Source organism: Oncorhynchus mykiss, chromosome 23 (assembly GCF_013265735.2).
Source record: "Oncorhynchus mykiss isolate Arlee chromosome 23, USDA_OmykA_1.1, whole genome shotgun sequence".
Classification (NCBI taxonomy): Eukaryota; Metazoa; Chordata; class Actinopteri; order Salmoniformes; family Salmonidae; genus Oncorhynchus; species Oncorhynchus mykiss.
Window position 1 is genome coordinate 44,864,606 of NC_048587.1, and position 14,868 is coordinate 44,879,473.

General features: G+C 48.3%; 1 protein-coding gene across 1 annotated transcript in view; it reads left to right on the forward strand.

The window, feature by feature from the left end:
* Window positions 1–1,896: 1,896 nt before the first annotated feature.
* Window positions 1,897–14,868, forward strand: part of LOC118943831 (titin-like) — a 24,218-nt gene continuing 11,246 nt past the window's right edge. Inside the window, exons 1-5 of the mRNA XM_036959907.1 lie at window positions 1,897–2,016; window positions 2,946–11,255; window positions 11,643–11,930; window positions 13,548–13,621; window positions 13,827–14,051. Of these exons, the coding sequence (XP_036815802.1) occupies window positions 1,897–2,016; window positions 2,946–11,255; window positions 11,643–11,930; window positions 13,548–13,621; window positions 13,827–14,051 (9,017 nt within the window). The remainder of the gene's footprint in view (window positions 2,017–2,945; window positions 11,256–11,642; window positions 11,931–13,547; window positions 13,622–13,826; window positions 14,052–14,868) is intronic.

The following is a 14,868-nucleotide window of genomic DNA, read 5'->3' on the forward strand; positions in this document are numbered from 1 at the left end:
ACTGATAACAAGTTCAAACAGGTGCCATTAATACAGGTAACGAGTGGAGGACAGGGGAGCCTCTTAAAGAAGAAGTTACAGGTCTGTGAGAGCCAGAAATCTTGCTTGTTTGTAGGTGACCAAATACTTATTTTCCACCATAATTTGCAAATAAATTCATAAAAAAATCCTACACTGATTTTCTGGATTTTTTTTCTTCATTTTGTCTGTCATAGTTTAAATGTACCTATGATGAAAATTACAGGCCTCATCTTTTTAAGTGGGAGAACTTGCACAATTGGTGGCTGACTAAATACTTTTTTGCCCCACTGTGTACACACACACACACAGCCGGAATTCTTACTGGTTGGTAGGTGACCAAATACTTATGTCATGCAAGAAAATGCAAGTAAATTTCTTACAAATCATACAATGTGATTTTCTTGATTTTTGTTTTAGATTCCGTCTCTCACAGTTTAAGTGTACCTATTATAAAAATGACAGACCTCTACATGTTTTGTAAGTAGGAAAACCTGCAAAATCAGCAGTGTATCAAATACTTGTTCTCCCCACTGTACGTACACACACACACACACACACACACACACACACACACACACACACACACACACACACACACACACACATACACACACATACACACACACACACACACACACACACACACCTCTGTCTTGCTGTACTTGAGGACGTTTTGGGGATCAACAATCTGTTTCAATTCAAAATACTATTTCCCTAGCCCCTGACCTTTAAACTTAACCTCTAAGCCTAAAATAGCCTTTTTTTTGGTTTGTTTTCTGATTCTTATGAGGACGTCTAGTAAAACGTGTCGCACGCGTACTCGCGCACACATTATTCGATTTGAATAGCAAATAGCCCCAATGTCTGGATAAGGATTATGAGACACTCACCTAGCTGTGAAGTGAAGCAGAATGACTGTGTGCGTGCAGATTGTAGGATTAACATAAAGTACAATACTGGGCTGCGTCCCAAAGGGCACCCTATTTCTTATGTTCCCTGGTCAAAAGTAGTGCACTATACAGGAACCAGGGTGCTATTTGTGATGCAACTTCTTTCTGGGAGTATGGGGGGGAGGAGAACACCGAGCGAAACCAAATATACAGCTCAAGAAGATATCTGACAGCAGACTTAGCGAGGGCTAAATGTATTACGCTATTAATGTGTGTGTGTGTCTGCACATGTGCACGAGTCTCTTGTGTCACAGCATGAAAATAATTTAAATCACTTTTGGAAAAGAAAGTTACTGCCAGCGGGATAAACCCCCAATTGCTCTGAACCTCCACCCCTCATCTTTTAAATATTGTTAGGTTCTAATTCTCAGAGTAAAAACTCAACTGACACTATGAAAGCTTAACCAAGTTTATTCTTCCCAGAGGATCAATACAGCTGCATTAGACAAAGACATTGTTCACACAAGCACTGATATTTAACCCTTTCTCCTACGCTGAGGTGAGGTCATTTCTCCTACTGCTAGGCAGGAAACTAAATAATGTGCCCGTAAACTTTTCTTTCTCCCTTAACGTGACCTGACCTCGACCCCCTTCATCACTAATCCATGGCTCTCTCCCCTTATCAATGACTGCCACGTAATCACTTTCCCTGCACTCAGCACATTCCAAGCTTAATTGCACATGCCTTCCTCCTACAGATAACCATTAACTTCTGGTGTAGACCCTCTAAACCTAGGCACTCAGTATTTCAATAGGATACCTGATAATTAACCCTATCCCAAGTTTAGGAGTTAGTACCCAGAGTCTATCGATCTAGAGGGGGAGAGAGAGATCCATGTCCTCTGGCTTAACCGCTGCCTTATCGAGATCCTATTAAATTACTTTACCAATATGGATGATTTCTAGTGTTCTAATTCTTAATTATATGGCTACCTCCTTCTCCAGCAACAGGATGGATGTGTTCGCTGAAGCAGGAGAGAAGGGAGACTCTAGACAACAGAGGAGCTCTGTGCTCTCTCCCCAACTACAGAGCTGTACGGTTATGGTACGTACACACAGTGACATAAACCCGTACATTCATAGATGGATACTGTGCTAGGGGATGGGCAAACCTTTTACTAACTAACAATGGGGCAAATTTGCTAAATGTTTCTAACAAAAAGGTAAAATAGAGATGAAGTGTATAAGATAAACCCACTTCACATGTTGTCTGTCAGACTATGGTGTAGGCTGCGTATCTATCTCCACAGCATGCCCAATACATTATTCCATGTGTATGTGAGTGCTCTGAACGTCGCCATCTCGGCTCTAGTCAGGTCGGGTTTCACATCTTCTTTGCAAATTGTTAGATAATAATGTAATGGCTACTCCTGTCCCCTGCCTCGGCCTAATGCATTCACGCACGCACACACAGCCTAATACAGACTTTTATGGAGCATGAAATGCCTGTTCCCTTGGCTTGTTTTCTTTGTTTAATATGCACATATTTCAAACCCATTACCTTCCTGCAGGGTTTTCAGAGCCCACCTCAGAGAAAACGACTAGCGTTTTGTGAAAGCACATTGTACACAAAGCAAGACGTTAGTGTATTTACATCTCTCCCCGTCTCTCTCTCCCGCTCCCCCCTCTCTCTGGTCGTCACTCCATTGGCTTGTTAATGCTTTGATTAATGTTCTGTCTACAGAAGAAAACAGACATGCTTTAATAAATACTTGAAAAGGTTCATTTTTTTTTCATTGGCAATGTGGGTTAACTGTGGCTTTCTTATCAGTCCTTTTACTTTCGAATGAACAATTTCTGTTAAAAACAAACAGGCTACCTGGTTATGAGGAATGACTTGTTTCAAAAATGTGAAACATGAAGCAGAAGTTATTTATCATGTTTTTCTCTCTCACCCAGACAAAGGCCATGCCTATGGAGGCTCCTGTCTCTGTCTCTCGTCATCCTTCAGCATGTTATGCTGTACCTCTTCAGATTGGAGCTGGAGCCCTTCAGCATCTTCAGGCCGTCTCCTCTCTGCAGGCTGGGGTAAACGGGTGGAGCTTCGGTGCGGCTGAGGACCATGGACGTCCCTGCAGTAGTACTAATGTAGAGAGCCAGAGGAGGGCCAGGGCCTCCCCAGTCCACCGGACAGGGACTCCTACTCTCACTTCCAACCCCACTCTCACTCCCACTGCCTTGGAATGGGACAGTCTGCAGCAGGGATTGGAAGGAGAGGTGGTGGAAGAGTGGGACTTGTGTCATCAATCAGCTTATGGGGTTGGAGTGTCTTATAGGTGGCTGGAGGGAACTCTACCTCTGCGTAGAGCGAGGGAAGAGGGAGGACTCTATTGGGGTGAGGAGGCCTGGTCTGAACCTGGGGACAGAGACGAGGAAAGGAACCGGGCCCTCCAGCAGACACCTGTCCTCCTGGTCCAGCAGGCTGATGTATGTACCGTTGGGCCGGAGGGGCTACCGGGGCCTGCTAACAAGAGCCCAGGTGTCCTGTCAGGCCTACCTGATGGCTGCATCGTCCTGGGAGGTGTCCTGGCAACTGACTGCTGCAGAGGAGACCTGTCCAGGGCCGGAGCCCGCTACGGTGGCCCTGCAGGGACCTCATTAGGCACTGCTGTATCCTATCTGCAGAGAGGAGACGGAGGAGGAATAGATGGGTGGACGGAGGAACGAACGGACCGTGCCCACCTCCCACAGGCCAGCAGTAGCTCAACATACACACAGACCTCTCCCTCTCGGTTTGACACACACACACCCTCTCTGTCTCAGATTGACACACACAATTGCAGCCAGGCAACACACACTGCCACTCGGCAGGACAGACACAGACGCAGCCAGGCGGTACGCGGCCTACCGCTAGAGGCTTTGGAGGGCCAGTTCAGTCGTGTCATGATGGATCGATCCAGGATGACGGTGGAGGGCCACAGGGAGAATGACAAGGAGGGGGAGGCTGGGGCCAGGAGGGAAGAGGTGGAGCAGAGCTTCAGGCTGGGCGCTCCGGTTAGCAGGGTGTTTAGGGAGGAGGAGGAGCGGAAGGAGGAGCCAGAGGAGGAGAACCAGTTCTCTGTCTCTGGACTAAGTGCTCTGGTTAGAAGGGTATGCCAGATCTCTGGGATTGGAGGGGAGCAGGAGCTAGACTCTCTGGGGGAAGAGGTCTCTGGGATGGTTTCTCTGGTCAGCAGGGGGCTCTCCTGGATGTTTCCGGACACAGGCCGTCTCCTTCGCAGCTCCACCCCCAGGATCCTGCAGCAGGTCTGGGAAGGTACAGGAGTTCTGCAGCCCGCAGCTGGGGGAGGGGCTGGGAGTCTGCAGCCTGGAGGTGGGGGAGGAGCCAGCTCCAACTGGTCCAGTCAGGTTGTGAGGGAAAGTCAGGTGCTGTCGGTGGTCAAAGATAGCCAGGTATTCTCATTGGTCAGAGAGAGTCAAATGTACTCCCTGGTCCGAGACAGTCAGGTGTTCTCTATGGTCAGTGAGCTGCCGTTTGTGCATCACATCAGCACAGAGCTAACTCAAGACTTCAGGATCATTCACAATAAGCTCACTCAGGTTCTACAGCCAGTGGAGTCAACTGGACTCCAGCAGAAATATATTTACCTCAACAAAATACCAGAAATGAAACTGCCCCTAGTCCACAACACTGTCCTCAGCACAGTACCGAGCCTGTACCCAGCCCACAACACCATAGAATTTGCAAATAAACAGAGCACAGGTAAAGAAGTGGATTGGAGAACAGAGGACCACAGTCCCATCAGTGAACTGGCTTGTACATTGGAGCAGGAGGGCAGAGAGGAAGCTCTAGCTAAGTCAGAAGAACCAAGTCCCATCAGAGAAATGGAGTGTACATTGGAGCAGGAGGGTGGAAAAGAAGCTCTACGTAAGTTGGAGGAACAGAGTCCTGTCAGAGAACTGCAGTGTACATCAGAGCACCAGGGCAGAGAGAAATCTCTAGCTAAGTCTGAGGAAAAGAGTCCCATCAGAGAACTAGAGTGTACATCGGAGCTGGAGGGCAAAGAGGAAGCTCTAGCTAAGTCAGAAGAAAAAAGTCCCATCAGAGAACTGCCGTGTACATCAGAGCACGAGGGTGGAGAGGAAGCTCTAGCTAAGTCAGAAGATCCAAGTCCCATCAGAGAACTGGAGTCTACATCGGAGATGGAGGGCAGAGAGGAAGCTCAGTCGGAGGAACAGAATCCAATCAGAGAACTGCCGTGTACATCAGAGCACGAGGGTGGAGAGGAAGCTCTAGCTAAGTCAGAAGAACCAAGTCCCATCAGAGAACTGGAGTATACATTGGAGCAGGAGGGTGGAAAGGAAGTTCTAGCTATGTCGGAGGAATGGAGCCCCATCAGAGAACTGCAGTGTTCATTGGAGCAGGAGGGCAGAGAGGAGGCTCTAGCTAAGTCAGAAGAACCAAGTCCCATCAAAGAAGTGGAGTGTACTTCAGAGCATGAGGGCAGAGCTGAAGCTCTACCTAAGTTGGAGGTACAGAGTCCCATCAGTGAACTAGAGCGTACATCTGAGCTGGAGGGCAGAGAGGAAGCTCTACCTAAATTGCAGGAACAGAGCCCCATCAGAGAAGTGGAGTCTACATCGTCGCAAGAGGGCAGAGAGGAAGCTCTGGCTAAGTCAGAAGAACCAAGTCCCATCAGAGAAGTGGAGTCTACATCGGAGCTGGAGGGCAGAGAGGAAGCTCTGGCTAAGTCAGAAGAACCAAGTCCCATCAGAGAAGTGGAGTCTACATCGGAGCTGGAGGGCAGAGGGGAACCTCTACCTAAATTGGAGGAACAGAGCCCCATCAGAGAAGTGGAGTCTACATCGGCGCAGGAGGGCAGAGAGGAAGCTCTAGCTCAGTCAGAGGAACAGAGTCCCAGCAGAGAACTGGCTTGTACATTGGAGCAGGAGGTCATAGAGGAAGCTCTAGCTAAGTCGGAGGAACAGAGTCCTGTCAGAGAACTGCAGTGTACATCAGAGCACAAGGGTGTAGAGGAAGCTCTAGCTAAGTCAGAAGAACCACGTCCCATCAGAGAAATGGAGTGTACATCGGAGCAGGAGGGCAGAGAGGAAGCGCTACGTAAGTTGGAGGAACAGAGTCCTGTCAGAGAACTGCCGTGTACATCAGAGCACGAGGGCGGAGAGGAAGCTCTAGCTAAGTCAGAAGATCCAAGTCCCATCAGAGAACTGGAGTCTACATCGGAGATGGAGGGCAGAGAGGAAGCTCAGTCGGAGGAACAGAATCCAATCAGAGAACTGCCGTGTACATCAGAGCACGAGGGTGGAGAGGAAGCTCTAGCTAAGTCAGAAGAACCAAGTCCCATCAGAGAACTGGAGTATACATTGGAGCAGGAGGGTGGAAAGGAAGTTCTAGCTATGTCGGAGGAATGGAGCCCCATCAGAGAACTGCAGTGTTCATTGGAGCAGGAGGGCAGAGAGGAGGCTCTAGCTAAGTCAGAAGAACCAAGTCCCATCAAAGAAGTGGAGTGTACTTCAGAGCATGAGGGCAGAGCTGAAGCTCTACCTAAGTTGGAGGTACAGAGTCCCATCAGTGAACTAGAGCGTACATCTGAGCTGGAGGGCAGAGAGGAAGCTCTACCTAAATTGCAGGAACAGAGCCCCATCAGAGAAGTGGAGTCTACATCGTCGCAAGAGGGCAGAGAGGAAGCTCTGGCTAAGTCAGAAGAACCAAGTCCCATCAGAGAAGTGGAGTCTACATCGGAGCTGGAGGGCAGAGAGGAAGCTCTGGCTAAGTCAGAAGAACCAAGTCCCATCAGAGAAGTGGAGTCTACATCGGAGCTGGAGGGCAGAGGGGAACCTCTACCTAAATTGGAGGAACAGAGCCCCATCAGAGAAGTGGAGTCTACATCGGCGCAGGAGGGCAGAGAGGAAGCTCTAGCTCAGTCAGAGGAACAGAGTCCCAGCAGAGAACTGGCTTGTACATTGGAGCAGGAGGTCATAGAGGAAGCTCTAGCTAAGTCGGAGGAACAGAGTCCTGTCAGAGAACTGCCGTGTACATCAGAGCACGAGGGCGGAGAGGAAGCTCTAGCTAAGTCAGAAGAACCAAGTCCCAGCAGAGAACTGGCTTGTACATTGGAGCAGGAGGTCATAGAGGAAGCTCTACCTAAGTTGGAGGAACAGAATCCTGTCAGAGAACTGCAGTGTACATCAGAGCATGAGGGTGGAGATGAAGCTCTAGCTAAGTCAGAAGAATCAAGTTCCTTCAGAGAAGTGGAGTGTTCATTGGACCAGGAGGGCAGAGAGGAAGCTCTACCTAAGTCTGAGGAACAGAGTCCTGTCAGAGAACTGGAGTGTACATCAGAGCATGAGGGCAAAGAAGAAGCTCAAGCTCTGTCGGAGGAACAGTGTCCCATCAGAGAAGTGGAGTGTACATCCGAGCACGAGGGTGGAGATGAAGCTCTACCTAAGTTGGAGGAACAGAGCCCCATCAGAGAAGTGGAGTATACATCGGCGCAGGAGGGCAGAGAGGAAGCTCTGGCTAAGTCAGAAGAACCAAGTCCCATCAGAGAAGTGGAGTCTACATCGGAGCTGGAGGGCAGAGAGGAAGCTCTAGCTCAGTCGGAGGAACAGAGTCCCATCAGAGAACTGGAGTGTACATCAGAGCACGAGGGTGGAGAGGAAGCTCTAGCTAAGTCAGAAGAACCAAGTCCCAGCAGAGAACTGGCTTGTACATTGGAGCAGGAGGTCATAGAGGAAGCTCTACCTAAGTTGGAGGAACAGAATCCTGTCAGAGAACTGCAGTGTACATCAGAGCACGAGGGTGGAGATGAAGCTCTAGCTAAGTCAGAAGAATCAAGTTCCTTCAGAGAAGTGGAGTGTTCATTGGACCAGGAGGGCAGAGAGGAAGCTCTACCTAAGTCTGAGGAACAGAGTCCTGTCAGAGAACTGGAGTGTACATTAGAGCATGAGGGCAAAGAAGAAGCTCAAGCTCTGTCGGAGGAACAGTGTCCCATCAGAGAAGTGGAGTGTACATCCGAGCACGAGGGTGGAGATGAAGCTCTACCTAAGTTGGAGGAACAGAGCCCCATCAGAGAAGTGGAGTCTACATCGGCGCAGGAGGGCAGAGAGGAAGCTCTAGCTCAGTCGGAGGAACAGAGTCCCATCAGAGAACTGGAGTGTACATCAGAGCACGAGGGTGGAGAGGAAGCTCTAGCTAAGTCAGAAGAACCAAGTCCCAGCAGAGAACTGGCTTGTACATTGGAGCAGGAGGTCATAGAGGAAGCTCTACCTAAGTTGGAGGAACAGAATCCTGTCAGAGAACTGCAGTGTACATCAGAGCACGAGGGTGGAGATGAAGCTCTAGCTAAGTCAGAAGAATCAAGTTCCTTCAGAGAAGTGGAGTGTTCATTGGACCAGGAGGGCAGAGAGGAAGCTCTACCTAAGTCTGAGGAACAGAGTCCTGTCAGAGAACTGGAGTGTACATTAGAGCATGAGGGCAAAGAAGAAGCTCAAGCTCTGTCGGAGGAACAGTGTCCCATCAGAGAAGTGGAGTGTACATCCGAGCACGAGGGTGGAGATGAAGCTCTACCTAAGTTGGAGGAACAGAGCCCCATCAGAGAAGTGGAGTCTACATCGGCGCAGGAGGGCAGAGAGGAAGCTCTAGCTCAGTCGGAGGAACAGAGTCCCATCAGAGAACTGGAGTGTACATCAGAGCACGAGGGTGGAGAGGAAGCTCTAGCTAAGTCAGAAGAACCAAGTCCCAGCAGAGAACTGGCTTGTACATTGGAGCAGGAGGTCATAGAGGAAGCTCTACCTAAGTTGGAGGAACAGAATCCTGTCAGAGAACTGCAGTGTACATCAGAGCACGAGGGTGGAGATGAAGCTCTAGCTAAGTCAGAAGAATCAAGTTCCTTCAGAGAAGTGGAGTGTTCATTGGACCAGGAGGGCAGAGAGGAAGCTCTACCTAAGTCTGAGGAACAGAGTCCTGTCAGAGAACTGGAGTGTACATCAGAGCATGAGGGCAAAGAAGAAGCTCAAGCTCTGTCGGAGGAACAGTGTCCCATCAGAGAAGTGGAGTGTACATCCGAGCACGAGGGTGGAGATGAAGCTCTACCTAAGTTGGAGGAACAGAGCCCCATCAGAGAAGTGGAGTATACATCGGCGCAGGAGGGCAGAGAGGAAGCTCTGGCTAAGTCAGAAGAACCAAGCCCCATCAGAGAAGTGGAGTCTACATCGGAGCTGGAGGTCATAGAGGAAGCTCTACCTAAGTTGGAGGAACAGAATCCTGTCAGAGAACTGCAGTGTACATCAGAGCACGAGGGTGGAGATGAAGCTCTAGCTAAGTCAGAAGATCCAAGTCCCATCAGAGAACTGCAGTGTACATCGGTGCAGAAGGGCAGAGAGGAAGCTCTAGCTCAGTCAAAGGAACAGAGTCCCAGCAGAGAACTGGCTTGTACATTGGAGCAGGAGGTCATAGAGGAAGCTCTAGCTAAGTCGGAGGAACAGAGTCCTGTCAGAGAACTGCAGTGTACATCAGAGTACGAGGGTGTAGAGGAAGCTCTAGCTCAGTCGGAGGAACAGAGTCCTGTCAGAGAACTGCAGTGTACATCAGAGCACAAGGGTGGAGAGGAAGCTCTAGCTAAGTCAGAAGAACCAAGTCCCAGCAGAGAAATGGAGTGTACATCGGAGCAGGAGGGCAGAGAGGAAGCGCTACGTAAGTTGGAGGAACAGAGTCCTGTCAGAGAACTGCCGTGTACATCAGAGCACAAGGGTGGAGAGGAAGCTCTAGCTAAGTCGGAGGAACAGAGTCCTGTCAGAGAACTGCAGTGTACATCAGAGCACAAGGGTGGAGAGGAAGCTCTAGCTAAGTCAGAAGAACCAAGTCCCAGCAGAGAACTGGCTTCTACATCGGAGCTGGAGGGCAGAGAGGAAGCTCTAGCTCAGTCGGAGGAACAGAGTCCTGTCAGAGAACTGCAGTGTACATCAGAGCACGAGGGTGGAGAGGAAGCTCTAGCTAAGGCAGAAGAACCAAGTCCCAGCAGAGAACTGGCTTGTACATTGGAGCAGGAGGTCATAGAGGAAGCTCTAGCTAAGTCGGAGGAACAGAGTCCCATCAGAGAACTGCAGTGGACATCAGAGCATGAGGGTAGAGAGGAAGCTCTACCTAAGTTGGAGGAACTGAAGTGTACATCGGAGTTGGAGGCCGGAGAGAAAGCGCTAGCTCAGTCGGAGGAACAGAGTCCTGTCAGAGAACTGGAGTGTGCATCAGAGCACGAGGGCAAAGAAGAAGCTCAAGCTCTGTCGGAGGAACAGAGTCCCATCAGAGAACTGCAGTGTACATCAGAGCACGAGGGTGGAGATGAAGCTAAAGCTAAGTCAGAAGAACCAAGTCCCATCAGAGAACTGCAGTGTACATCAGAGCAGGAGGGCAGAGAGGAAGCTCTAGCTAGGGCTGAGGAACAGAGTCCTGTCAGAGAAGTGGAGTGTACATCAGAGCATGAGGGCAAAGAAGAAGCTCAAGCTCTGTCGGAGGAACAGTGTCCCATCAGAGAAGTGGAGTGTACATCCGAGCACGAGGGTGGAGATGAAGCTCTACCTAAGTTGGAGGAACAGAGCCCCATCAGAGAAGTGGAGTATACATCGGCGCAGGAGGGCAGAGAGGAAGCTCTGGCTAAGTCAGAAGAACCAAGTCCCATCAGAGAAGTGGAGTCTACATCGGAGCTGGAGGGCAGAGAGGAACCTCTAGCTCAGTCGGAGGAACAGAGTCCTGTCAGAGAACTGCAGTGTACATCAGAGCACGAGGGTGGAGATGAAGCTCTAGCTAAGTCAGAAGATCCAAGTCCCATCAGAGAACTGCAGTGTACATCGGTGCAGAAGGGCAGAGAGGAAGCTCTAGCTCAGTCAAAGGAACAGAGTCCCAGCAGAGAACTGGCTTGTACATTGGAGCAGGAGGTCATAGAGGAAGCTCTAGCTAAGTCGGAGGAACAGAGTCCTGTCAGAGAACTGCAGTGTACATCAGAGTACGAGGGTGTAGAGGAAGCTCTAGCTAAGTCAGAAGATCCAAGTTCCACCAGAGAACTGGAGTGTACATCAGAGAACGAGGGTGGAGAGGAAGCTCTATCTAAGTCAGAGGAACAGAGTATAACCAAGAAGGCGCTGTGGCCATCAAAGGACCAGATCGAGATTGTGGAGGACCAACATTGTGTCACTTGTGGAGCCAAGAGCACCAAGTCACAGCCCCCTCCAGAGCAGCGTAACAACACCAGTTCCACAGGCCCAGAGAATATCTTTATTCCTGGGCATGGAAATCAGAGGACTGATGATGTTCAGGTGTATTATGGGGTGTGTTTTCTTTTCGTAAACAAACATAGAATAATTGTGATTAAATAATAAAGCCTTTGCTGTTATTGATACCATGGGTGCGTTCACTACGAGGAAACGGTTTCCAATGTTTAATTCACTGGAGATGGCACTGTATTTAACGACCAGAACAGTGTGATTATGGTGGCCCAGAGGGAGATTTTGCCCAGAGGAAGTTTTACGATTTCAAATGGTCACACCCATATTGATCTGGCCACACCGCAAAGGCTGCTGAAGAACGATGTGCACCGTTTTGGGTAAACGTGTCGTTCAGTGCAAACGTCAAGCAACGTAGCAAACGTTGAATCAAACTGAACGCACATATGTAACATTGCTTTAATAAAGTAAAACATTTTCTCTTTCTTTCAGAGCCTGGTGGAGTTCCCAGGGGCTCTGGTTAAACTCCAGTCCCTTCCCGTATCCACCCTCCTGGGCTGTCTCCAGTCCGTCCTCCCCTCCGTCTTCACCTCACAGAGACTACTGGGTCTCTACTGGCTGGGCGTGGCTAACTGCAGCCAGCCCCACCCACACCTCGCCCTTGTTCTCCTATTGGAGTCCTGCCTCTACGCCCTGACCTTTGACCCTGACACGACAGATCAGACAACTCCTCTGACAGTGTTCCACCACCTCCCCCTGCTACAGGTTAAGGAGATCCTGGTAGGCTGTTTTTTTATTTGAAAAAATGTATATTATATACATTTTATTGTTCTACCAATTGATCATTTTTCTTTGTACCTACTAAGATTTGTGTCTATCTTTATCAGCATCCAGATTTTTCTATATATTCACTATATACACTACCGTTCAAAAGTTTGGAGTCACTTAGAATTGTCCTTGTTTTTCAAAGAAAAGCATATTTTTTGTCCATTAAAATAACATAAAAATGATCAGAAATACAGTGTAAACATTTAATGTTGTAAATGACTATTGTAGCTGGAAACGGCTTATTTGATTTTTTTAAATGGAATATCTACGTAGGCGTACTATGGTGGAACATTTCATCAAATGGTTGTTTTATGCATCAGAAAAGATTATTCTTATAACTATTGTGTGTGTGTGTGTTCTACTGAGGATGGGCCTCTGGGAGATGGCACTGACAGGAGATTTACCATGTCTTTTGGGTGATAAAACCTAAAGGTCATTCCAGAGAACGACCCATTCTATACATCTGTTGATCGTCATGTATGTTTAAAGGGGTGTATCTTGGCTATAAAAGTCCTTTGTACTTTTGTCTCGGGGCTCTCAACAATCGCTTGATTACAGCCATCGCTTGATTACAGGCTCAAAATGGCCAGAAGAAATGGCCTTTCTTCTGAAACTCGTTTCTTGTTCTGAGAAATGAAGGCTATTCCTTGCGAGAAATTGCCAAGAAACCGAGGATCTCGTACAACGCTGTGTACTACTCCCTTCACAGAACAGCACAAACTGGCCCTAACCAGAATAGAAAGAGTGGGAGGCCCCAGCGCACAACTGAGCAAGAGTACGAGAACAGACGGCTCACAAGTCCTCAATTGGAAGCTTCATTAAATAGTACCCGCAAAACACCAGTCTCAATGTCGATAGTGAAGAGGCGACTCCAGGATGCTGGCCTTCTAGGCAGCGCTGCAAAGAAAAGCCATATTAAGATGGGCAAAAGAACACAGACAATGGACAGAGGAACTCTGCCAAGAAGGCCAGCATCCCGGAGTCGCCTCTTCACTGTTGATGTTTAGACTGGTGTTTTCTGGGTACTATTTAATGAAGCTGACAGTTGAGGACCTGTGAGGCTTCTTTAATCAGCAGAACAGTTTTCAGCTGTGCTAACATAACTGCAAAAGGGTTTTCTAATGATCAATTAGCCTTTTTAAAATTATAAACTTGGATTAGCTAACACAACGTGCCATTGGAACACAGGGGTGATGGTTGCTGATAATGGGCCTCTGTACACCTATGTAGATATTCCATAAAAAAAAATCTGGTGTTTCCAGCTACAATAGTCATTAACTACAACAATGTCTAAACTGTATTTCTGATCAATTTGATGCCTTTTTAATGGACAAAAAATGAGCTCTTCTTTCAAAAACAAGGACATTTCTAAGTGACCCCAAACTTTTGAACGGTAGTGTATATACAAAAGTGAGTGGACATGCTTTCGAGTGAGTGGTTTTGGTCATTTCAGCCACACCCATTGCTGACAGGTGTATAAAATCGAGCACGCAGCCCATGATTTTGGAATGAGATGTTTGATGAGCAGGTGTCCACATACTTTTGGTCATGTAGTTTATATCCATCCAGGTGGGTTTTGGCGGTCAGAGCCTGCGTCTCAAGGCCTCCAGTGAGGAGTGTGTCCTCACCCTCTACACCCACAGGTAAAGGACAGAACCAAGGTGCTTAACTCTTATCCTCTAAACAAATAAATGGGTGCTTGGAGCCAACAGTGGATCAAGAACGATCGTTAATCAGCACTTGAATATAAGTAGATTGTAAAGTAGTTTACTAAGAAATGTTGCTTAAATATAGATTTATTTTTTTTAAACAAAGCTTCAGTTGCACCCTATACCTCCAAACCCACAGCCAGACCCTCACCCAGGCCCTCACCCACACCATGCTTGGGGTCCTCTGTCCTGGGGACCAGAGAGTGTCCCAACACCCCCTCCTGGTAGAGAACCTGATGGTTCTGTCTCTGGACTGGAAGGCCCAGGCACCTGACCTGCTGCTGAATGCTGAACTCAGGCTGTCTGGCCAGTTCCACAGGACCCTAGCTGACCTGGTCTACCTCGTCCACGGCAACATGAACCGGTATGGTGGTAGTAGTAGTAGTGGTAGTAGTCTCAGGCTGTCTGGCCAGTTCCACAAGACCATAGCTGACCTGGTGTACCTCCTACACAGTAACATGGCCAGGTAGTAGTATTTCCTGTTCTTGAAAGGATAGCTCAAATATTATAGCGCTATTTCTTCTATTCAGTGTCTGTGTTTCAAGGAAAGCAAGAGAAGTAAAGATATATAGATATATATAGATAGAGATATATCTCTATATATCTCTATGAGAGAGAGAGAGAGAGAGACTGCTCCAAAAAATAAAGGGACCACTAAAATAACACATCCTAGATCTGAATGAAATATTCTTATTAAATACTTTTTTCTTTACATAGTTGAATGTGCTGACAACAAAATCACACAAAAATGATCAATGAAAATCAAATGTATCAACCCATGGAGGTCTGGATTTGGAGTCACACTCAAAATTAAAGTGGAAAACCACACTACAGGCTGATCCAACTTGATGTAATGTCCTTAAAACAAGTCAAAATGAGGCTCAGTAGTGTGTGTGGCCTCCACGTGCCTGTATGACCTCCCTACAACGCCTGGGCATGCTCCTGATGAGGTGGCGGATGGTCTCCCGAGGGATCTCCTCCCAGACCTGGACTAAAGCATCCGCTAACTCCTGGACAGTCTGTGGTGCAACGTGGCGTTGGTGGATGGAGCGAGACATGATGTCCCAGATGTGCTCAATTGGATTCAGGTCTGGGGAACGGGCGGGCCAGTCCATAGCATCAATGCCTTCCTCTTGCAGGAACTGCTGACACACTCCAGCTACATGAGATCTAGCATTGTC